At 38.8% G+C, this 25,525-nt stretch overlaps 1 protein-coding gene across 6 annotated transcripts in view; it reads right to left on the bottom strand.

Annotated features, from left to right (window-relative positions):
• ACTN2 (actinin alpha 2) overlaps positions 1-25,525 on the bottom strand; it is a 68,417-nt gene that overhangs the window by 1,960 nt on the left and 40,932 nt on the right. For 2 of the 6 annotated variants that reach the window (XM_005146002.3, XM_031046242.1), the window contains exons 8-19: positions 25,037-25,122; positions 22,293-22,385; positions 21,040-21,270; positions 19,744-19,891; positions 18,085-18,235; positions 11,776-11,884; positions 10,876-11,016; positions 10,304-10,486; positions 9,001-9,135; positions 8,342-8,521; positions 7,842-7,988; positions 836-901 (exon numbers count right to left, since the gene is read on the bottom strand). In XM_005146002.3, the coding sequence (XP_005146059.3) occupies positions 836-901; positions 7,842-7,988; positions 8,342-8,521; positions 9,001-9,135; positions 10,304-10,486; positions 10,876-11,016; positions 11,776-11,884; positions 18,085-18,235; positions 19,744-19,891; positions 21,040-21,270; positions 22,293-22,385; positions 25,037-25,122 (1,670 nt within the window). Of the gene's footprint in view, positions 1-835; positions 902-2,024; positions 2,103-7,841; positions 7,989-8,341; positions 8,522-9,000; positions 9,136-10,303; positions 10,487-10,875; positions 11,017-11,775; positions 11,885-18,084; positions 18,236-19,743; positions 19,892-21,039; positions 21,271-22,292; positions 22,386-23,801; positions 23,888-25,036; positions 25,123-25,525 lie in introns of all 6 variants that reach the window. The other 4 variants (XM_005146003.3, XM_005146004.3, XM_005146001.3 and 1 more) reach the window with 3 other exon arrangements.

Raw genomic sequence — 25,525 nt, 5'->3', positions numbered from 1 at the left:
ACAGCCCATGTCTCTCATGAACCAGAAGGGACCAGTGGTTATGAAGTCTTTAAAGCATCTTTCTGACTTAGGTACATAAATGTCAGTGAAATCCGGGATCTTAAATGCCCACCCCTCTTTTGTAAAAAAGGACTCAGTGCTTTTGAAAAATGTACTTCTTCTCCTAAATATGAAGTATGTACCTTTCAATTAACTTTCTGTAACTTCTCCCCCCTCCCAGCCTCCCTCAGTGCCCTTTTTGTTTTAACTTAACAATTTTCTACCCATCATAAATCCTTTGTAATTTAGGTACCACAAAGGTAGGTGAAACAATAGCCTAAGAAGCAGTGTACTTACTTCTTGGTTCAGTGTGTCTACAAGGGAAACAATTCTGAAAATTTCATGCCAAATATAGGACAGATGAACTAAGGCTAATCCTTTTTTCCACTAAAAAGGGTGCATTTGGGGGTGAAATTTTAGAATAAATAAGTGAAGGAAAGAAAATGCAAGCCCAAAGGTAGCTTAGGAGAATTAAATAGCATCAAACTCATTCTTCCTCATGCAGATAAAAAAGGAGAAAGAAAAAAATAATCAATAACTAACTGTTAATTTCAACTTTTAAAGTTTCCTTAATTCAAAGAGCAGTGCAGTGAACCACAGAATATGGTTTTCAAGTGTCTAGTTTTACCTTTCTTTTTTTTTTCACCACTTAGAAATAGAAAAAAGGCAAACATGAATCTCTAAAGTGTAAATTACATTGTTAGTAATATGCCAATTTAAATAAGCTTTAGTGCCACTCTGTTAATGTTATAAACTGTAAGCAGAATCGTTTGCCATTGTTTCTTAAAATTCATACCAAATCATAACCCATTGAAATTAAGCAAGCTCTGAAATCATCGTGGTCCATCAATCCATTCTTCCTCTATTGACCAAAACAACGTAAGGAATATAGAAGGGAAGGTTTGAAGAATCCAGTTTCCAGAGAGATGACGAGTTTAGACCATTGGCATATTTGATCCAGTGTATGAACATATTCATTGATATTGCCCAAGCAGGTCACCAGAATCATCATCAGTTTTAAAGGAGGAAGAAGTAACTAACATGTTACACACAAGAAACAGACATTTTAACCACAAAAAGTAACATCAGGAAAGGTCAGGGGAGAGATAAGGGATAAAAGGAGGTAAAGGAGACAAAAATACAGAGAACACAACCAGAGAAGACAAAGAGAAGGGCAATGAGAAAAGTTTGTTACTAAACTAGTCAAATTCAGGAGATGCTCAAGCTGCCTCCCTCATACGAAATGTCTTTGAAAGGTTCTGCTTAGGCTGCAGTAGTGGCTTAAAAGATAGTTACAGTCTGAAAATAGCGTGTCACTGACTGTTGCAAATACTCCACTCCAAGGCTAAGGTACGTACATTATGAGAGCTTGCTGACATACAGGAAGTAAGTATAGGGATTTTCCTTCTGACTGCAAGACCTGGACTACAGCAGAGAGATGTGCACACTGGCTAAAGGATGAGATTTACAAGGCTTGGAAGGAGAACAGTAGATGACCTTGTGCAAAAGGAGGTTGCTCATTTTCCAGGCAATATGGTATCTGTGGCATTCCTGACTCAAAGCTGAATAAACGTTAAATATATTATAGTTAGAAAGTAAATAAATGTTTCCTCTATGTTGTGATATAACATAGCTGTTAGGGGAGAATTCTGTCATCCTAAATCAGGACATGGCAACAGAGAGCTTGTATAGAGCCTGAGGAGAAAAGCAAAAGCCTGAGTGTAAGATGTGTAGGAGCTCCTCGAGTTACCTAGTAGAGTCCAAATAAATCATCTCAAACCAAGTAAAAGAAACAACCTGAAAGATCTTTGAAAAATGTATAGAAAACTACAGCTCCAAGTGATGCTGACAGTCCATCTAATCCAGTTGTCTTCTCAGAGACAAGATCTTTTCAATTATGACCAGTACATTGGAATTTAAACCCACAGTCTCTTCGGCTATTATACTGATCTATCTGCAAACAGAACAATATTGGTTTCCTCTACCTGCAGGTCATTTCCAACCTGGCCTAGACTGATGAGGCAGGCTTTAAATTCATCAGAATGCAGATTGTCAGATTCATCCTAGCATCCCATCACAGGTCATGCATTTGGGAAGGTGAAAGGAAAGAAAGAAAATCACAGATCAGGTTAGTTGGTTAGTAAAGAACGTTCTACATATTGCAATGAATTACCTAAAAAGGATACAACTTTTGCTGTTTTGTGATATAGTTTTTGCTTAGTAGAAGAGGGTCTTTACTTCAACTACAGATCCTTACTTCAGCTACAGGTTCTTTTTTAACATTTTTGCTGACAAAGCACCTTTTACTCTACAAAACTGCCATTTGCTTCCTTCAGTTTCTGTTGTCATATAGTGTATGCGAGATGCAGTAAAAAGATCACTGAATCTGAGCAAAACCTTTTTTCCCCACCAATAATATTACTTAACAACAGAATATGCATATCTCAAAAGAGAGTAGAAGTACAGAATGAATTTACAACTGGCATAATGTATTTTCAATTATCTGTCTTCTTTAATAACCTGTACATAAAGTTTTGCTTTAAAAACTGGCTTTCGAAAAGTCCCATTGAATTCCAGGTTAAATGGCTCCTAGTAGCACTACATCAAACTGGATCATTGTTTTGAACCAATAATATTTTCCTTCTGGCAGGTCAAGCAACCCACATTAATGTCTTAAAAACAGACTGGCTCATCGTTTTCTTTCTGTCCATACTAAATGTGTCCTATTAGTGGTGTACTTCAGATTGAGTTAACCTGAATACAATTGAAGAGATGTTCTAAAATGAAATATTACCCTTATTGATTTTACAGACTGGCAGACTGGAGAAAATCCAAGGTTTTCTGTCTGCTCCATATTTGCCTGCTAAATGAATAATTTATTTTTTAAAATTTCTGTATAGTTATGCACAAGTAAAATTATATGAGTTTTAACAAATACACTGGGTTTATTTAATATAGTAAAATGATAAAGTGGTGCTTTATAAAGTTAGTAACACCATGCATTTTTGACATATCTTGCTGTTATTATATTGACTCCCTCTGCACCCACCTCCACCAGCTCCATAAAGGCAAGTTGAAAAATAACAATAGGAAGTCACTGATGAGAGATAAAGCAAAGCTGCAAATTGAAGTAGCATTTAGTTAAAAGCCATAAGCACAGTGAAACTTTTTTCCTTTAATGTTTCCATTGTATAGGATAATTCCCGCTATAAATCATTCTGAATATGATGATCTAAGCTGACTTGAAACTCTCAAAAACCGTCCTGGAGATGGGCTGAGACAGGTCGCACCAGGAGTGAAGTCAGCTCATTTTACCTTACTTCTAAAGCTGAAGATATATTGGGTGACCTTATCTATCAGATGCTGGTAGAGGACTATTAGCTACTTGACTACCCCAGGTCAGTATGTGCATGAACCCCCTAATCAGGCACACATGGCAGTGGTAGTTGTGCAACAGGCATCAAAAGGCAGATGGGAGTAAGAAATGCCAGCAGTTCTACCAAGAAACCATTTTCTTTAAGAGAAGAGAGCAGTGGTTGTGCTGGAGCTCACAACCATCATCTGGTTAAGTGAAACTCCCCAGTGAGGGTCCAAGTAGCTGTGCCGCATGCTAGAGGTTTTCACATTCTCATAGTGATTTTTTTCTAATCTGCATCATATATGTCTTGAAAAGGGATCTTTGCCTTTGCAGTGCATCAGAGTTTCATGGTATTTTGCAGTGAATGCATAGATCAAGTCCATGCAAGTGCTGTATCACTGGGAAATGTTTCTTTGTATTTATTTTTATTGTTTCAGACCACCATTAAGCACTGAAATCAGTTTTTTAAAGCATATAAATAACTTTGCTCTGTTCATCTTTTCCTGCCAACAAAAAGTAAAACACTGAAATCTTCTTTCTCGTTTCATTATAAGTCCCCAGGAATCTTTTCCTTCCCCTTTGTGATTTATTAAAAGTGAGCATCTGAGTCCAAGTAATCCATTCTTAAATACATCCTCCAGGTTCCTGAATGCTAATCGACCTGCATAAGGCTGATCATGTGATTCCTTTAGTAGGGAGCTCTTCTTTTTCTGTTAGTAAAATATAGGGTGGCATGATGCTATCATTTGGCATGCAGTGCTTCTACTTAAGATCTGTAGTTTGCACAAAAATCGATAGTAGAATACATTAACAGCCATTAGGATATTACATGCAGAGCAGTTGCAGATATTTTGTCACATATTTTGCAATCTTATTAGAATGTACTTAGTACACTGAATCTGAAAAAGGAATCTGTGCATAAAAATACTTCAAGATCAGTGACTGACAGTGCATCTGTGTTGGTCCCAATTTGTCTGCATCCCATTATTCAGCTTATGCACAATTTTGAACACTTCTAAACTGCTTCTGTGATTCAGACATTGTGTCCCACCTTATTTCTCTATGCAGTCACGTTAAGGAGGGAAACCTGCACTGCTAAAGATTTATATTTATACCTACAACTAGACTGTGCTGCAGGCACAGCCTCCAGCAAGGAGCAGTGGGTAAGCTGGAGCCTCCTCAGGAATAACAACCTCTGGGGTATCAGTGTGCATACATGCCTGCTGGAAACACAGAAACCTACAGGGCTGCCCCCGTGACCCAAGGGAGATAGCATATTTACCACTTGTCTTTAACAAGGATAACTTGTTATGGTTTCTGTGTTAGCTCACCTTTGCTGGTGGATGTACTGGAAGAGGCACAACTCTTCCTGCCCGTGTAATTCTTATATGCATGGTGCCTCCTTACTGCAGTTTGAGAGTCAGAGGCATGTAGCCCCCTCAAAAACACTTGTATCCTGAATACTTTTCTTCCAAATATTTAAGATGTAGAAGCCAGCTAAAACAATTCACCCAGTTATTTAGCTCTCTTTCAAAGGATTAAGAACTGCAGAATTAAGCCCCATAATAAATTATGAACTTAAGATTCTTAATTTTTATATATTCTTCCTGGGGAGGAAGGCAGCGATTCCTTCCTCAGATCTATAAGCAAAAGAAGTTGTTAGGTTTATATCTGCCAAAATACATTCTTTAAAACAGGGAAGGGAACTGCTCTGCATATTAGTACTTTGCTCACATCCTCAACACATACTGAGTCAGACATTAAAGAATGTCTTACATTGGAGAAATGCCACAGAAGTCAGAGCTATAGAATGCATAAATGATTCTGTTTTGCTTAGGTATTTAAAGCCTGCTCCTCAGGGACAGTATTAATTTTGGGGATCTTTTCTGGCTATTCATCACTGTGAATAGAGGTCCAATTCTTTCAGCGTGTTTTTTTAAACCCTGTCAGGCATTCAGAAATGCTGTTAAGCACAACAAAACTTAATACATACGCTGCTAATTCCATTTGACATAGGAAGGATATAAAAATCAAAAACAAGTGAGCCGCTGTCAAACACAGTTTGCCCAATGTCTCCTCCTAGCCTGCGCAGATTGAGTCGCATCTGCCTCCTATCAAATTACAGTGTAATTTAATCAGTTTAAGTTTCTCTTTTATCAGTGTTTCTACTATATGTCCCATGCAGAAAGCCTGGCTTGATGGCTGAGTGGTTTTAGATCTTTCCTTTTTCCTTTCTTTAATTTCTATTAGTCTACTGAGAATGTAATTGTTGCACTGTAGCAGTGCAAAAATCCTTCTAGACCAATTTCCCATGTCTGATGCTAAAGGAAGGAGTATACTAAAGGGGGCATATGCAAAATGGTTCTTTCTTTATCATGATCCTTCAAAGCCTCTTTTTTAAGTCTCTGGATTATATCTGTCATGGGGGAAGGTAAGGTCTGCATCTAAACTTGCAGTCCAGACTCAGGCTGTTGAGGCCACAGAAGTTGATGAAGCATCTCCCACTTCTGACCCAGCCATTAAGGCTTCCTGAAACAGAGGCAAGGGCAGAACGGACACTGCCTGAAGCCATGACTCATTACAGGCAGAAGAAAGGAGGCAGACAGGGTTAGGCAAGGATCTAGGAACTGAGAAGTACATCCATGTTATGCATTATTCTCATAGCCCATCTCCAACTTGCCTGCAGCTGTGTGACACCAGCACCCACTTCCAGGCCACACAACCTGCCTTGCTGTAATGTATCCTTTGCTATTTCAAATTTTTACTGTATCTGCAAAGCCTAAAGGTCCATGACAATAGAGTTGGTTGTGTAGGATTTAGCTTCTCCCTTCAAGACCTTCTGAGGCACCAAAGATGCCTGTAATATCAACTTAGCCACTGAACCAGCCTTGCCAAGAGCGTGGCAGACAACTCATCTATGAACTACAAAGACACATGGATGCTAGAAATGGCCATCTAGAGAAAGATATACTAGGATTCAGTCCTCATCTTTAGAGAGCTATCAAATCTTTGTGCAAAGTCCCTGATTTGCCTTAATAGGGTTAGGGTCTCTCAAATACTGGCCTGTAATTTGTCCAGGCCTGGTAATCTATCTGCTGTTAATAGCTCAAATTGCTCAGTTATCTGCTCCAGTGCATTGGGAAAGTCATTTAGTATGCTACTTCTTTCCACCCCAGGAAATTTATCTCTGCTTCTGTGATGTTATCTTCCACTTCCTTAGAAAATACAAAAAGGAATTATGCTGCACTAGAATCACATTAAGATTTTCCATAACAGCTGTTCCTAGTTCCTGTGTAGCTGACCTTCCCTATGCTTATGTGTTTCTCCAGAAAACAGAAGTTTGACAATTCTGATTTTCTTTCTAAACAGTTAAGGATATTCTTACAACATTTAGCAAACTATGACTGTCAACATCCAATGCACATCAAGTAGAAGTCCAGGTATGGGCAACCATTTTGTGCAGAGATGTACAAACAGGACATCAGTGAGAATAAAGCAGCATTTTGCTATAGCCTGAAATGATTTGAAGGATCTGACTCATGAGATTACAGAATAATGATAATTATAGTTAGGGTTTAAGCACAGTCTGCTAAATTCAGGAATCTGTACTGGGAAAAAAGACACAGCCTGGTGCTGTATTATGGTAATCTTCTGTCAGTATTATAAATGTGAACTTGGTTTTGAAGGTGGGTTCATGTGAGCATGGAGCCAGCGGAGCTAACACATACACAGACTGTTCTCCAGCTGGGCATATTAGGTTGCTGCCTGCATGTATTTTGCTATTGTGCCAATTAGTAGCTCTCTTTTTAATCTTTTATCCATGAATACTGCGTAACTTACAGGAGTGAGTTCAGTTTCTTTACAATAGTGTTTTCATTCCTACTTTTATTCATCCATGATTAGATTAACTGAAAAAAAAAACCCACCCAACCTCAAATTTCCCACATGCAGCCATAAAAAAAAAGGATTTTCCTTGACAGCTATCAGTGCCCCAATTATATTCCCTACAAATGTTTTCTAGGGGAAAATTGTGCTTCTAAGAAAAAAACCTGTAATCCAGGTTACAGCTAAATTTAATGAGATGGAAGCCTCTGGCAAGTAGAACATGCTGCAATGCCTTAAAATAAAGGGGCATGTTATTTTCCAAACCACACAGATTTATCCAGTTCTGCCTGTTATTTGAACAAATACTTAACCATATTAGCAGAACTATATTTTTTCTTTACCTTTAAAGAGTAGAAATTAATCTTTAATTTATCTGTACAATGCTGTGATTTCATAAGGCTGTCAATTCTTTGTTAACTGATCTTTTTTTGCTCTTTTAAAATAAAGACCATGCAACTACATTTTCAGTTTTTTTAAAAGGCTTCCATTTGGAATGAAAATAAAGTTGCTTTTGGGAACAATGCATATTGTGAGTTGAGAAAAAGCAGGAGTACTGTACCCTGTCAAAATGATTGAATGATGCTCGGAAATCATTCATTTGTTCCTGGGTGATACCCTTGGCATCTCTTGTGAGGATCTGAGTCTCAACCTCATTGATAGTTCGAGCAATGGTGGTAAGCAGGAGCTCCCATCCAACACGGATGTGCTATGAGAGAGAAAATACTGATTTATTAAAGAATCGAATATATTCTTCTGAATATAAAAAGTACAACAAGCAAAATATCAGCTCTAAGTGTTTATACCTTTTCCATACCGCTATCTCTATATTATGATCAAAGATCATTAAAAATATACATGGCCTTCATAAAAATATATTTTCTAAATGAGTACTTCTTCACTAAAAGTAAAAATAAGTTAAAATAAAACAGGTCTTCTGAGATTATTAGAAAGCTTGCCAAAGACCATCGTCTGCTGCAGGCTCTTCAGATCAGAGAAGGTAGCTACATGGCAGAAGAGGGCAGAATAAACTAACAAGTACAAAAGGGAGTAAATGGCTACCTCCATAGTATAGTTGGTGTGCTTGTTGTCGAACACCAGAGCTTCCTGTATAAGCTGATGATCTCCTTCCAGTTTGTCAATGTTGTGTTTATAGTTAATGATATTGTGCTCATATTGCTTCAGCTGATTCATCTGGTCCTCCAAAGGCCCTGTCATTTCAATAGAGCTGCGGGCAATTTCCTGTCAAAAGAGACAAAGACACCCCCCACCCACAGTGTTTAAGCTTCAAATTTGCTAATTTGACTAATGTTCATAAAAATATATAATACTTTCATAGTAACAAGCAATAGTAATAAAACTGTCATACAGTGAAGATGGTAATTTTTACAGTAGAAAACATATTTCAAAATAAATGAGGCAGATATATTTAAGGAATTAGTATTGGGACCCCAGTGATCCTGGTATCTTTCCTTAGCAGAAGCTAAGTAGTAATTGTTTAGTGAATTTTTTTTTCAAAGCTACATCTCCTGCTCACCATCAAGTTACCACTTGTACAAGCTTCCACAGTTCTAAAAACCATTTTAGCAGGTGCTAAATACTTCAGAATCAAACAGCTGGTGAACTATCATGGAGATTGCTGCTGACCTGCATGGAAAGCAGAGACTGAAAATTATAAACCTCTTTGTTCATCAACTTGTGTGTGAGGGTCTGAGACTCACCTCCATCTTGGTCTGGATCCATGGCCCAATGACATTGGCCTGAGCAGCAAACTGGCGACGCAGGCGCTCATTGGCATGCTGACGGGCTAGTTCCTCCTGCAAGGATTGATCCCTCTGGGGCACCAGCTGCTTCACCTGTTAGAGTGGGAAAGCACTGAGTGTGAGTAGGCACAATTGAACAGTTGTGGAGCAAAACAAATGGAGCAAGTAAGTCTACAGTTACTATTTTTTCTTATTACTCTGAAGGTTGGTATCAGGACAAGCCAGAAACATGATCACTATTTTATTTACCAATTTTATACTCACATGAGAAATTACTAACATGGTCTTAGACAGCCTGACCAGAGAGAGAGACAGACACAAAAAGAGAAGAAATTCTCACCTCTGGCTGGATTCAAGTTCAAGACAATTACTCAACTCAGACTGATGTTAGAGCACTTACTATGTTTTTCTTTTGAACCACAGGTGATTTTTCAGTCTCCAAGTAATAGTTCTAAGAAAAGTCAGTGCAAAACATTTTATCTGAGCACAACCATTACAACAGGATAACATGAGACTCATTGTGCTCATCATGTATAGCTGAAGGCATCTAAAGCATTGTAAATGCTTTTCTTTTTTTTTCTTATCCTTCTGGATTGCCTGAGGCATTCTGAATTTAGTCCTGATTGCTTGGTTTTTATAACCTATTAAAGGTATGTTATTGTCCGTGTAAGTTTATGTATTTGGTAAACCCACGCATTCTACACAATCGTTTACCTTCAGCATATTATCTGCCTTGGTTCCAAATGAAATAAAGTTTGTGTGATTGCTCTAGGAGCCTCTCTTTAATCCCTCCCCCGTAATTTTTTAAGGTAATTGCCGATTTCAATCTAATTGGACAGGACATTAATGGTCCCAAAGATGCTGATTTTTTACATTTGTGAAAAGCAGCAGCGGGGTAGAGGAGACACACAAACTACCATTTATATCAAGAAAGAACAGAGTCATTTCCTGTTCTTTTGACAGCACCCCCTGGCTCATCTGCTGGCTAGCCATAGGCTTTGCACTACCTCTAACTCATGCTTCTCTTGCCTGCCAAAAAGCCAAAAAGGACATAGGTAAGATTGAGTAATGGGAGGAAGAGATATTGGGAAGCAAGCTTAGCAAACATAAGAGAGAGCACAAGATACTGTAGAAAGTTCATTCTGGCATCTGATGATCTAGAATAATTTACAGACTTGGTGTAAAATTCGGTGAATATTCTCGCTATTCCTAAACTAGAATACCATGTTAAAATGTCTTTTTTATAGTTAGCATACATTACCTTTTCCCACTTGCTACGAATCTCATCCACAGTAACAGTGCTGTAAGGATTAGTTGCACTTATTCTCATGCTGTAACTCTGAATAACTTTTTCAACTTCATTCTGGATTGACAGTATGGCCTGTCTTTCACCATCTGCCTCCGGCAAAGTAGCTTTAAATTGATCATGTGCAGAGATTAAACTCTAAAATCAGAAAGAGAAGAAAAGCATGATAACTTCAATGTTTCTTCCAACATCTGGAAGATCTACTGTAAATAAGCACAGATCCTATTCAGCCTTTCAAACACCCTGTCTACATGCATCTGCACATGCAGGAAATAATACAGGTAGATACATCCATGAAACATTCCTCATTGACTTTATCAAAATTATCACTTCTTCCATGATCTCTGGAATATTCTTTCATACCAGTGAAACCCTCTGTTTATAGTAAAGAGACATTGTCTATCATAAACAAAATGTCAAGACAGATAGGTTTGTTTTTTTTTACACGCATTCTACCCTCCAAGACAGAAAAGCTTCCTTTCTTGTTTTCCTTAGGACTGTATGCCAAAGAATAAACAACCATGTACCTGAATTTCTTCTATGCTATGAACAATAAACATGTCCTGTAGGTCTTCCATAGCACCTTCCATCCAGTTGTTGAAAGGAGCAGCTCTTTTGGCAAACTCCAGGTGAAGCTGATCAATTGTTTCGAGCAACTTCTCTGTCCTCTGTACAGATCAGGAAAGGTACATTTGTTTGTTACCAGGCCAAGACTTCACACACATACCCATCCATGCACAAAGTCATGCCTCTTCTTTTCAAAAGCAACTGATTGTAGTGTTGACTGATGTCACCACCTGCTTGAAGGATTCTCACTCAAAGCAGTAGGACTAATTGCAGTAGATACTCTCATATGCAACATGTTAAAAAGGGTACATGCCAAAAAAAAAGGATAACAGGTGAAATTACTATTTGCAAGTCAATTAAAATCTGCTAATCTTACTTTGTAAGTATAGAAAGAGTTAAGACATGTGTTTTCCATCTTAGCATACATGTGTGTGACTTCCTCTTTTCTTAAGGAACGAGGTTTTGGAATAGTGCTTTGGAATACTCACTACCAAAAAATTAACTCAGTGCTGGCCATTATCCTGTACCTCACCTGATTAACCTCAAACAAGTGTGAAAAGGCCTAATAGTTTTTGTTATCCTTGCTGGACATCAAATTCCTAAAGAGTGGTGGTACAAACCGCATGCTATTTGTTGTTTCTTCAGAACTGTCATTGACAGCTGAGTACTGCCAAGTCTGCTCTGAGCAATTCTATCTGCAAATTAAATCACACCAAAATGAAATGGGGATTCAAGGAAAGGATTTCCTGTTGTTTGGATTCCAAAGGGGATGCTCAATGGCATTGTTTCCAGATCAGAAACAAATGGTTCGTTGCCCTGCCTGCCTCAGGTGAGCTGTTGATCAGTGTTACATGGTTTACCTCCAGTGCCTCTCTCCTTTTCTGAGTAAGTGTTCCCAGGCTGTCCCATTGGTCACATATCTTTTGGCATCTATCATTGACACTTGCAGCATCATGGTAGTCCAGTTCACTAAGAAAGATGGAAGACAAAAATCTGTGTGACGTTCTGAAAGACAGGGGCAGTTGCCTTGTCCACATTCTTCCACCTCCCCTCTTTTTTGCAATATTTCTCCTCCAGGTAAGCAAGTGTGGCAGTGCAGACATGTGTGATCTGGACATTCAGCATTTCAAGAAGTGGAGCACAGGAGCAGGATCAGCCTCCTCTATTGTGAGAAAAGTGAAGTACCCATCTGTGACATCCAGGTATTAAAGAGAATTAAGGTGTCTAACCATCTTTGTCTCAGCTATTCCTGTGGCATAAGCTATTTGATCTCCTGAAGAACAGAATGCTTCAATCTGGGGCTTCATCAAGTTTCCGAAGATTGATAGAGTTTCAGAAACATACATTTAATTTTAAATAATACAATGATTCTTTCCAGCTTCATATGCTCTGAAATGATTTAACGGAGAAACAGACCCCAGGTTGCATTCAAAGCATAATCTCTCTCTCACAAGCCCATCAATACTAATATGGGCTGCACAGATCTGGGACAAAGAACAATTTTCATCTTCCTCTCCTGGAACTCCCCACAGAGCTACACCCAGAACTGGCTGGTTCAGAGCACAGGGATCAACAGACCCATGTATGCCACCAGCATGAATCAGCGTACCCACAAAGGATGTAGCAGTTAGCAATGCTTTTTCACCTGCTTAATAAGCTTATACTATCCTGACAGAAAGCAACTTACTACTCTACCTAAGACTGGGTAACTTTTTAAGGCTCTGTCCTGAGATTCTGCACTAAGTCTATCTCAAATTGAATTTTTTACCTCAGTGGCAGATAATCCCTTTGGTTCTGCTGCAGCCATCATGACCATAATAAAATACATGTATTTGGCTCTTTAGAAGCTGACTTTTATTGGTGAATCACCATCCACCGAATTTAGCTCTTGGCTCCTTGAGGACACTTTGCCCAGTACTAAACATTGCAGAGCCTATGATATGTGACAGCATGGCAATATGAGGCTAAGATATACTTTAAGACTTGAACAAGACATTAAATACAGATAGAATTTGTTCTCTTCTTTTGAGCATTCTTTTCTAGACAACTGGCAAGAGGAATGTACAGATCACTTTGCCAGTAACTTAGAGAATCACAGAGGTCAAAATGACAAAATAGGTAGCTTTCTGCTGTGAAACTACACTGCAGGGCAGGGGCAGTATTCATGCTTCCTCCTCTAAGCTCAGTCAGAGCAATGTAGTTGGGATGAAATTGAGATGCATGTAAACCTTTCTGTTTAAAGAGGCTTCTGATGTGCTGCAATTTATTGATTGTTGAAAGTGAAGAATGCCAAAACACGTAAAAATCAAATGCAATAACAATTTTAAAAAATAGCAACACCAACCCAAAACTGAAAGAACTGTTACACATAAAGAGAAAGGTGCTACCAAGTCATATCATAAAAGGCCTCCTGAACTTGAAAACTTACTCCTCCTTTGGAGCAAGCCTTTTTGTAAGCCTTTATGTGATACAACAAAAGCCATCTATCTGTTAAGAAATTTCATGTCAGAAGCATGGAGTTTTGGATGGAACAGGGTGAGATAGTTTGCTGCTACAAGATTTTGGCTGGAAATTGTTTTGTTGGGGTTTTTTTCATTATAGCATGTTGAGATTACTAGATGATGTTTCTGTGCAAGCTATGAGATCAGTAAGGGATGTGGAGGGAGTAAGGGAGAGTCAGTAAGGGTGAGTCAGTAAGGATGTGGAGATTTGTATTCTGATCTCTTTTCATATACCATATCTAATATATCAGAATATGGACAGGGTGGTTTTCCAGATACTTCAGGTCACATCCCTGACAGTACTGCAAATTGTATTTTTGCTTCAGTGGATCACTTATCTCCTTTTGTCAATTAGGATAAGGGCAGGTGACCTTCTATGAAAGCGAAGGATTGATTGTACTAGCTCTGGTCAAAGTTCTGGAAGTTAATATGCTAACATTCCTCCACCAGCTCTGCCAGAGAGATTCAGTCATTCCGCATAAGATCTCTGCTATCCTATTTCTTCCAGGCATATGTGCTGTGGACAAATACGTAGGAAAGGAATCATATCAAAACAACTTTTACAAAGGGCACCGGTGGGTCAAAAATTGTAAGATAAATTACCAAGTGGCATTAAATAGCATTGCTCCACTACCTGTGTGGGCCTCTTGTAGTTGACTTCAAATATCTATATATATAATATTCAAGTATATTATAGGTATCAACCACATTTTTCTGCTCATAGCAGGAGCAGAGGTAGAAATAACAACTCTCAGGAGATTATTTACTTGGAAATAAAGCACAGCTTTACATTCCTTGTCTTATTCATTTTTGTATCTCAACATTTAAGCTGTGAAAAGAAATTCTGTAAAAGGAAGCTTTGCTTGTCACAAAGTACTGCTGCACATGTGTTACAGACCTTCTAAGAAAACGGTCATTTCTATTAACCTGGATGTTTGAAGTCTACAGCCTTTGGAATTTAAAAATCATTAAGCAATTCCTCTTGCTCCTACAAGTAATTCAGTCTTATCTGTAAAGAATTAAAAATTTACTCAAATTTTCCCCTGATCTAGAGAGGTACTTAAGTATGAGGTCACTCTAGCAACAGTGATAGGGTCACAAAAATAACCTGCTGAGCAACATGCTTTAACACAGCTTCAGAACCAGCTCAGGTTAACTATACACGTAAGCACAATTTGAGCCCAGGTTCCCAGAAACAAAAATACTCTCCAAATCAGTGTTACAGATAGTGGTCTTCTTGGCTGAAAATCTGTTGCTGTATTAGAAGTGATGGATGTACAAGAAACTACATTCTAAAACTTTTCTCACTGAAATGAAGACGAGTTCATAAACGTGTATGGCAGAAATGAATACAGCATTTCACAGTACAGTTCACACAAGTTCTGTTTAGCATTTGCTATGTCATAAATGGCAAATTCCATTTTAGAAATGTCTGACTTTTTACAGCTTTGTATATGGCCTTATTCAAGCCTTGTCATGCCTCATTGCCAAGGAATATCTAAGTCTATACAGAGTGGAACACAACAACAATCTTCTAGCAGTATCCTAGCTGGAATCACCTGCTTGCACATAAACACAAATCCTCTATCTAAACAGCACCAATGAACAAGCTTGTAGCAACTTTAAGTGTGCAGTGAACTGAGCTGCTGCAGCAGAAAATACCAAAACAGGGAGGAAACTGTAACTGGTAGAGTGCAGGGTCACACAGCGATTTTTCTACTTTGAAACAGCGACAGTAGGCAGCCAAGAGATTTGCTGAAACAAACCACAGAGCTGTACTGCCTTGCCATTTAGACACAGATCATGATGATTTCTCTAAGGACCTGATCCAGTGATGAAAAAAAACCCAAAAAAGCAAAGGAAAAAGATACCCATATTGACTAAAATACTCTCTTATCAGGTGCCAATGCTCATTTCTTGGCACTCTGACATTAATCAATCCTTCTTTAAAAATACAAATGGAGAAATAAATTAGCATTTTCCTCTGTAATTGCATTGTGTGAGGAATTATCCCTGAAACCAGTATTTAAATAAAAACTGTCCATTTCTTGCAGCTAATAATAAACCTTGACCTTTATGACCTTTCATTCAGTGCTCTCGAAGGGCATTAAGCCTGACTGAACTGTGAGTCTCAGTGAAAAAACAGGCACTGACAGCCCATTGTATGAGGAAGCAGAGAAGCAATGGGTTTTCAGCACCTTTGCAGACCAGGACACAAATAACTCATTTAACTTCACATAGCAAATTACTGAAACAACTGAGAAGAGACAGTCCTAAAATAGACAGGATACAGTGTTCACTGGCCTCACCAGAGGTAAAGGACACAGGGTTCATAACACTGGTAAGCAGATGCTGTGCTATGTATACTACATTCCCAAAGTTACTCAACACTTGTAAAGCTGAACCTGCATTAAAAATTATTAGGTGTTCCACAGTTTTTCTTTAGTATAAAGAGGAACAAACCTTAGGACAATCCCAAGCACAGCTACAGGCTGGGCAGAAAATGGAATGAGAGCAGCCCTGAGGTTTAGGGGTTGACAAGAAGCTGGTTGACAAGAAGCTCATCATGAGTTGGCGGTGTGCACTTGCAGCCCACAGAGCCAACTGTGTCCTGGGCTGCATCAAAAGGAGCATGACCAGCAGGTCGAAGGAGGTGACTCTCCCCCTCTACTCACTCTCATGAGACCCCAACCTGGACTACTGCAGTCAGGTCTAGGGGCCCCACAGAAAGAAAACGTGGAGTTGCTTGAGTGAGTCCAGAGGAGGGCCATGAAGATGATGAGAGGGCTGGAGCAGCTCTCCTATGGAGACAGGCTGAGAGAGTTGGGGTTGATCAGCCTGGAGAAAACAAGGCTCTGGGGAGATGTTACAGCAGCCTTTCAGTACCTAAAGGGGGCCTACAGGAGAGCTGGAGAGAGACATTTTACAAGGGCATGTAGTGATAGGACAAGGCATAATGGCTTTAAACTGAAAAAGGGTAGATTTAGATTAGACGGTAGAGAAAAAAGTCTTTACTAAGAGGGTGATGAGACACTGGAACATGTTGTCCAGAGGAGTTGTGGATGCCCCATCCTTCAAGTGTTCAAGGCCAGGTTGGATGAGGCTTTGTGCAACCTGGTCTAGTGGAAGGTGTCCTTGCCACAGGCAGTGGGGTTGGAACAAGATGATCTTTAAAACCCCTTCCAAGTCAAGGCATTCTGTAAGTGCATGAAATAACTTCACAGCAGAGATCAAGGCATGCCAGAAGGTGTTTCATAAGTTCACATACTCGATGAAATCTCCATTCTTGGTGTTTTTCAGACTTTTTTCACACTGACTAAGCCCCAGTACTTTCTCTGCTTTACTTTTCCTCCTTTAAATAGCCTGGAAAAATTAGGATTTTTCTTCTGAATCCATTTGAATTAGATGATCCCTGTAAGTGCTGCTGCTATCAGGAATGAACTACATATTTAAACAACTCTCTGATTTTTAAATTGTTAATGAATGTGGAGCTGTTTATGAGTCATGGTCTTTCACCAAGTGAAAAGAGGGCATGGTTCTTAACACTTGATTTTTGAGTAGTAACTCTTTTGCCTATTCAAGAAGGTGAGAAATTGAAACTTGGAGACCTGAAGCCAAGGGCAGGAATATGAGAATTTTGATCTTGGCTCCTGTTTCGACCACTACTGCACATTTGTTCCTTTTGGCTCTCCAGATTTATACTGTGAGTGAGCAGTGAATTTAACTGTGCCAAATTGTTAATATCAGGGGTAGTGCCACTGACTTACAGTACAAACCCACCACAATTAACTGCAAAAGATTATAAAATCAAATGTGCTTACTTTGGTGCATATACCAAGATGATTTTACTACTTAGCGACATCAGTATGTGACAATGACAGTACAGTCCTGAGCAGAGCTTTGCTGACAAAACTGCTTCACGTAGGTGAATTAACAGCCTTAATTGGGTATAGTATGCTGAGTAAGCAAGTGTGGGTCCTGTGGCTAAACTGACAGAACTATAGGTGAAAACTCCTGCTCTCCTATAGGAGAGCTTGTCTGCTGGATTCTTCTGTGACCCTGAGCAAGTTATTTAGTTCCCACATGCCCCACTGTCCTTTCTGTAAAAAGAAGACAATGGCACTTCCCACTATAATAAAAAAGGAAGTATGCTAGAGACAACTAATCTTCAGAAAATCCAGTGCACTATCCACTGCTATAGAGATAATTTAGGGATGTGAAGCCTTTTGAAAGGACCAGTATACTTGGGGGAAAATCCTTAATTTTAATGTGAAGATGCTTGACCTGTAACTTGTGTAAACGAAAGTATTTTCTAAGTTAAGCAACTCATAGCCAGTACCTCTAAGCAGACCACATGAACTAAAAAACAAACACCTCCAGGATTCTCATTAACATGTAATGGACCCATCAGTAGTGCTAATGCTAAAAGATTATAGTTAAGTCACTTTAAAAATGTCTGTTTTCAGATTATTTTGGTCTGTTGAATGTCTATATTTGGTTGGGGGTAAGGGGGAGATGAGGGAAAGGTCTCGGTCACCAGCTCAGATAATATACTTACAAAGCTATCTCTGGAATTCTTACATTGGTACCTATGACTATCAAATTCATTGGAAAGAGTTTATCGCAAAGTTAAATGTCAGCAGCTGCAAGCCTTTAAATGGAACATACTTCAGCTCCTGGGCAATGGCAGCGATCTGTTCCACCCTGTCCTGGTGAGCAGCCAAATCGCTCTCAAAAGCTTCATGTTTCCTTAACATGGCGCGGACTTCTGTCAGAGAAGCAGATTCATAATCCTTCTGAAGCAAGATCTGCTCTTTGCCTGAGTGAGGAAATTTAAGTATTAGTAATATTTTATTAATTTATTGGTTAGAACAATTGCAAATTTAGTAAACTTTTTAAATTGAGGCACAGTGGCAATCACATGTTTGAGATGAAGTCCCACTCCCACTAAAATCAGTAGCAAATTGTCAGCACAACAGTGTTATTTAGAAATACATTTTTTCCAGAGATCTGTCAGTAATTCCTTCATTTTTGCATGGTCTGTTTATATTAGTCTAAAATAGTGAGTAACACATTGCTTGAGAAACTGGCATAAAAATGGTGTGTCAGCAAAAACTGGGGCTCTAAACTGTTGTGATAAGTCTGCAGAGTAGACTTATGAAACCAGAAATCACACTGTTACGCTCAGCTTCACTCTTACTAATGTCCTCTTATTCTTTTTCATGCTCTGCCTTCAATTAATTTTAGCACTTCCAAAGGAGGGTTAAAAAAAATGTGTGGCTGCCTTTTGTAACACTGAATTTTGAATGGAAAATGCCAACCTATTTGCAAAAGTAGAGCAACAAGGTAGAAATCAGAAACTGAAATACCACTCTTCAGTACCTCCTGTGTTAGACAACTGAATCTATGCAGATATCCCCTACAACTGCAGCTCACCACATGGCATTACGCAGCTCTCTGAATTCTAGAGCCATAAAAGACTATTGTTTCCTTGCTATGTACTAGCTTATGTGAAGTTTTCCCTACATAACATGTAACATGTCACAAGGAGTAGTTCTTGCTCAGAAAATAAACTCTCTGTGCTGATAAACATTGTAGTTTCCCTTCTAGTATCTGCTTGGCAGCTGTTTACAGCCTTGTATGCTTCAAGCAACGTGTATGGACTCTGGTTTCCTTTCACAGTGTGAAAAGATTCTTGGTGAAAAAAGCCAGAAGCACGGCAGAAGCAGGAAGACTGTTGTCAGAGCAAACAATAGGATAATAGAGCAGATCTATGTTTAATTGTCCCAAACAAAACTGCATGCCAGTGTATGGTCCTATGGCTGTTGCAACTTCATGTAAGGTTAGGTTAGCATTAAAAAATAGAACTAGAAATGGGATCTAATCCGTGGTATGGAGAAAAGCAGAAATGAGTCCATTATCATGTAGTTTATGTGAACTGTTCAAAACATCATGATAACCAACTGATAATCAACTCAGATTAACTTTGTTAATAATTTCACACTTAACCAGTGGTGTCACTGGATTGCTGATGCACAAATACATAGGAATCCATTACCAGTAAGGGCCTCTATTCAAATGCTGAATATTCCCATGAAGTTTGACTCACTACCTCAAGAGTATCATTTTGACAGTTTCATTAGCATCAGTGCCTACAAGTTAGGATCATGACTACAGTCAACAAAATCTGCAATTTTATCTGTTATTATTTTAGATTTCTAAACTTGTCCAAACTACTTGTGAGTTTCTGGCTGGCAAATGTTCAGCACTGACAGTTCAACTTCGAACATTTATACATGAAAAATGCTAGAAGCCATCTCTGCTCACCATATGCCCACTGTTCATGAGTGGAAGCTTTCTGCCTAAATTTCTCAGCCAAGTGTTCAAGTCTTTCTAGCCTTCGTATTTCATTCAGCAGCCACTCTTCATAGCCTTTCTCAGCTTGTTCAAGTCTCTGCCAAGCGCCGGCAATATCCTGTGAAGAGAATACATGGGAGGGAAGGGATGAAACTATAACCTTTTTTAATCCAAATTTGCAGATGTCAGATTCATTCACAATTTTGCTCCAAACCCAGAAGTTTTTATGTCCAGATTTTGTAAAATCCCAGAATCATAGAAAATGTTGTCAGGCAGCTCAGGAAGTCTTGCAGTTCCAACATTTACTCCTAATAGTGCATCCTATTCAGGTAGGTTCATAAAGGAACCCCTTCACAAATGGCTTCCAAGTGTAGACACATTCAGTTTCTTCATGATACATTGCTTTTACCTCCCATCTTACAATGTTCTTTTATGACAATCCTATTAATTCCCAAAATAAAAGTGCTTTGCTCTCAGAAGTTGACAGTAGCAAAATAATTAGCATCAAGAGGATTTGATATGTATTTTGTCTGAAATACAAATTCATTTCACTTTCTGTAGTGCACGTTTTGTGAGCTTCCTCAGAAACTCAAAGGCATAAGTAGGAAACTGAAGTAACAGGGCTCTTATTTTCCGCACACGGGAGTGAACAATGGCCCTTTTCAGTTAACACAATCCTCTTATTTATCAAATCTGAGCAGCCAAAACACAATGATAGAGCAGAGTACAGAAACAGGTTTGCTGTCTTCCACAGGAAATGTTTTGACCCACAGCTAACTCACAATACCTATCAGAAGATGAGAATTCTTAGTACTGACTATTCTCATCTTTACAGACATAAGAAAAAAGCCAAATTTAATAAGTATAAAAGAGCAGAAACATACATCAAGCAATGTCTATTTCTGTGAGTCTGATGACCAACATGTCAGTGAAACCACTGTGAGTTTTGCTTAAATAAACCATATGTGGCCTCACTGATAGAGAGGTATTTATTGATAACTCTCCCAAAGGAAGCTCTGTATTATCTCACATTTCAAGACAAATTGTTCTTGGAGACAGCTTTCAAAGAGGCATGAGGATGCTTAAGAGAAAGCAAGATTCTAGAATGAAAAGTGATGAGTAAAAAGAGTGGTTTGATATTAATAAAGTGCAACAAACTGAAGTTTCTGAGGGTGACTTAAAATGGCATTTCAATCCTTCATATTGAAATGTTTGTGAGGATGTTGATAAAAAGGAGAACAGAATATTGATGCCTCCTTTACTTACTGAAACCATTTTCCCCTCTGATGGCATGAAAGCTGGCCGATTGCTGATTCTCAATTTTGTCTGCAGGGTGTTGAAATTGATCTCCAGTTGACATTTCTCTTGGACTTTGGGAGGTTTGTGTTTGCGGCGGTAGTCCCGGAAATCCTCTAGTTTCTTCTGCATAGCCTGCATTGTTTTTTCTGGAGTCCTGTTTTCCAGCCAAGGAATTGTCCGGCGAATCCATTCTAAAAGCTTTCAAACCACCACAAACAGTTGAAATAAAAGCAATGGAAAAGCAACCAAAAAAAAAAGATCATATTGAATGCACAAATCCTAATTGAGTTTGCTCCATTTTAATATTAATGACTTCAGTTGGTATTAGTGCCTTAAAAGCAAGTAAGCATAATGTTTCTAAGGCTGAGCAATACTCTTGTAACTAGTTTTCCAAGACATTCTACATATTTCTAGAAATACCCCAATTTTCAGAAGATGAACACACATGTAAGGTGTCTCTATGTATTTACTCAAAACCTGAGTTACCCAAAATCCCTTGCCACTTTCAAAACTATTGGTTGTGATGTCCCAAGTAGTCAAAGTTACGAGATCAGGACAGATACCAGCCAAGTAACTCAGGTCATATAAAAACCTTCACTCAGAAGTCAGTTAGCACCAGCATAATGCTACTGTCTTTGTGTCTATGATCTCAGTGTGTTTTTGCATGTTATGGGTTAAACACAAGTGAGCTCTGACTTGTGTACTACACATCTGTAGTACATCTGACTTCACAATTTTCCATTTACCAAGAAAGGACAGGAGGTGAACAACATGCCCCCTTTTTCATTCACTGCTGCCTGTGTTCACAGGTGCATTGTGAACACCCTGACTGACCCTGTCTGCGGGTGCTTTATAGTGCATGAAGCCAACAGGCTTGCTTGGAGTGACAGGAACCTGGATGGTCCACATGTGGACAAGGATGCCTGCCTTCAGACGTTACAGGGACAGCAAGTTTGGGTTTGGAGCAGACTGATGACACTTTTCAGAACACCCTTTTTGGCCCATTAATGAGACTGAGTGATTTGCTGGAGGTCACACAGAAAGTCTATAGCAAAGGAGTCACTGAACCTTGACATCTTGGGCATCTGAGCTTTGTACCCTACCACTGCGACATTTACCCTTACAGTGTCTTCACTTTGCTGTCTTGCACAGAGTCCATGAATCTCTCAGTACTTTACCAACATAATTGTAACCACATTACAGGTAACAGCTGTCTTTACCTCACTTGCTAGTCTCTCGTACTCCTCCATCAACCTCTCATTTTCCTGATTCACAGCAAGCACCTTACAGATCCGGTTAGCTGCAGTTTCAGCCTGTAAAACACAGCAAATAAACAGGACATATTCATAAACACATTCTGAGCAGGGTACAGGCTTGAAGAATGTGGCTGCTGAAAATAAAAATCACATTGGTTTATAGCTGTTGATTTGTGCTCCTAGGTTACTTGGATGTATATTTAATCTCCTTCCGTAGTCACAGATTCCAGCGGCCTTATCATACAAGGGTAATTGCACACTGCCACTACAGACACCTAATAAATCTTTTACTTTCAAAGATGACTTAGGCCATTCCTAAAAGTTATCCCATTAGGTTATTTTTTTTAAAATCACACTAAGAAGTATTAGGTTTGTTAGCTACACTGGAAAGACACCACATGCGATTCAGGAGTCCCAGACCACTTTATAGCTGCACATCATATGTAAATATACCCTTGAGAATATATGCAGCTGAACCACTGACAGCAAATCTTTTCATGCTTCCTGCCAAATTTATTTGTGAAGGCACTGCCATATTTAACAGCTTTACCATATTTAACATTTCCATTAGTACTTTGACATCACAGGTCACACTTTCATACAAATGTGAGCCTGGAGTACATCTAATCAAATATCTGTGGAGACTCTGGTATTACAGAGTATTGGGAATTCCCCTTTTGCATGAACAGCAAAACCACCATACCCAGAAGCAAGAGGACACAGTGGCATAGCTGTAGAGAGTAGGGGGCCTACTAGATAGGAAGGGAAATTAAATCCTGAGGATGAAGCAAAATTTGCTTTAAAAGTTCTTTTTTGTTTGGTTGGTTGTTTTTTTCCTACATAGCTTGGTTTATGTCCATTTACAGGCTAGAACTGTATGAAGCAGAACAGTGGGAAATGACACATTTGTGAGAATCCCATTCTGTATGACAGATCTACTATTGCTGTTCTTGTCTTTTGTATTAGTACTTTGATCCACAAATAATTTTGCTGGATTCAGTGGGAAGCAGGGACAAATACTGTGTTGGATGTCTTCTGAGCCCTCCTGTGTCTTTAGGCATCTTTGAAAATCTAGTCCTACATTACTACTCAGCATGAGTACTTCTAGAATACTCTCCATCTCCAAAAGTCAAACATTCTTTTATGCAGCAACTGTATAAGATGTTGATGGAGCAACAAGCAGCAACTCCATTTCACAGTACCTTCCAATAGTTTTTCTGAAATAGTCTTTATAACCACCAAATAAAGACCCAAAATTAGAAAGGTCCATTGGAATTAGGAAAGTTCAACTTGCTACACAACATGTAACTAAAACAGGTTCAAGTGTTGGTTAAAAACAAGTATTAGTGCTTGAATAATACTTGCAATTGTTAATTAAAACCACAAAGAACTAAATTAGGGAGTTTTTAATACACTAGTGGAAATGTGAAATAACAAGTCAGAAACACAGCAACCTGAAGGGACAGTTGATACCTGCTCTGCTCCAGCAAAAGCATGGTAGAAGCAGGACACATATGTCATGATAGCTCTCTCATCAGGTTTGGGAGTGTTCACAATATCTACAAGAGGGGGTGAGAAATTAAAAAAAAATATATATATAATTGAGGAATAGAAAACAGAACGCATAAATTAAAGCACAACTTGTGTCATTGTGATTGGTTTCTTGTCCATAGCGCTGTGTTCTACAAACTCTACAAAGCTGTAATAAATTTAGCGTTAGATTGATGGGTGCTGACAGAATAAAACGTACACTAGAAATTCAACACAAGCTCTTACAAAGAGATGGACTTTTTTTAAACAAGCTTGATCCTGCAGTATTGTCACAAGGGAAGTGGCCTTGGTTTTGTCAGGACTATTTGCACTAGAACTGGCATTTATATGTCCAGTGACTTAGAATGTGGAGGGCGTTTATTAAGACACAGGAAAACCAGACTACATTTTGATCTGGGGAGAAGTTCTCTGGAAGTTGCATGTGGATTAGTTATAATTTAGCATTGCATATCTGTATTGTTCATATTATTAATACCTGAAGTATGTTCAACTCTGAACAGGCTTGCTTTTTAGAATTTTCCCTCTTTTCATTATGACATGATTCCAGAGCTCTTCTGAGATGCCTGTGTATGATTCTGTGTCCATTTTGCGTTGCAGAAACATTTTATGTTGCCCTTTGTACTTACCATTTAACAATTTAAAACATTTTAAAAACAATCCTGAAAGCATAAGAGAAGGGTTTATTTTCTGAGCACCTGTTATAATGATTTTGACATCTGTAACAGGAATAATATCCAGCAGGCAGGGAAACAATGGCATTCTGCTATTGTAACTGCTTTTTCCACTATGAGTTTATTTTCATCTTGCATTTTTATAGGTGCTTCAAATGAATGCACACAAGTTCAGTTAACACAAGTTAAAGAGGATAATGTCCTCTATTCCATTCAGTAACCAGCTGTCAAAAACCTACTGGATATTATTAGTAAATATACAGAAAGATGAGATAGTAATGTTGGTTTCTATGGAGCAAATGGATGGACTACTACTGGCTCTACTGAGACAGCATCTCACAGAGAAAATCAGGCAACAGCAAATGAGCTCAGCTATAACACACTGTTCTAGAAACTAGCGAGAAAAGGATCAGAAAAGGAAAAATTGCTGAAAGAAACAAGACAGAAGGTGAAGGATGAGACCTGATCCATCTTCTACAATCTCACCTTCTGAGCACCAGCAAATGCATGGTAGTAACAGGAAACATAAGTCATAATGGTTCTTTCATCAGGTCTGGCAGTGTTTACTACATCTGTGTAGAGAGAAGAGGGTTAACTGCTCAGAAATTCTCACAAGGTACTTCCATCAGATTATGCTGATGATGCCACCTCAATGCTGTAAGGATTCAAAATAAATACACCTTTATTCAGGTTGCATCTGTTTACTGATACCAAAACTACCTAGCATTTAGGAATCAGTAAATGGAAAAGACTGAATGTTCCCTGAAATGGAGAAACATTTGAAGGCTGAGACTGTATTGCTACCTTCTGGTTTGTGAAAACTTCCAAGCAAATGGCATGGCTGGCAGATCTACTGAGTTCAGCTTCACTGTCACTCCAAAGCAAATTCATCTAGATCACTAGAATTATTCCAGCGTTAAACACAACCACTGACAGTCACAAAATAGGAGTATGTATAGTGTACATTAGCACAGG

Source organism: Melopsittacus undulatus, chromosome 3, assembly GCF_012275295.1.
Source record: "Melopsittacus undulatus isolate bMelUnd1 chromosome 3, bMelUnd1.mat.Z, whole genome shotgun sequence".
NCBI classification, from domain to species: Eukaryota; Metazoa; Chordata; class Aves; order Psittaciformes; family Psittaculidae; genus Melopsittacus; species Melopsittacus undulatus.
The sequence above is the reverse complement of the archived record's forward strand: the minus strand, read 5'-3'. Positions and strand labels throughout refer to the sequence as shown.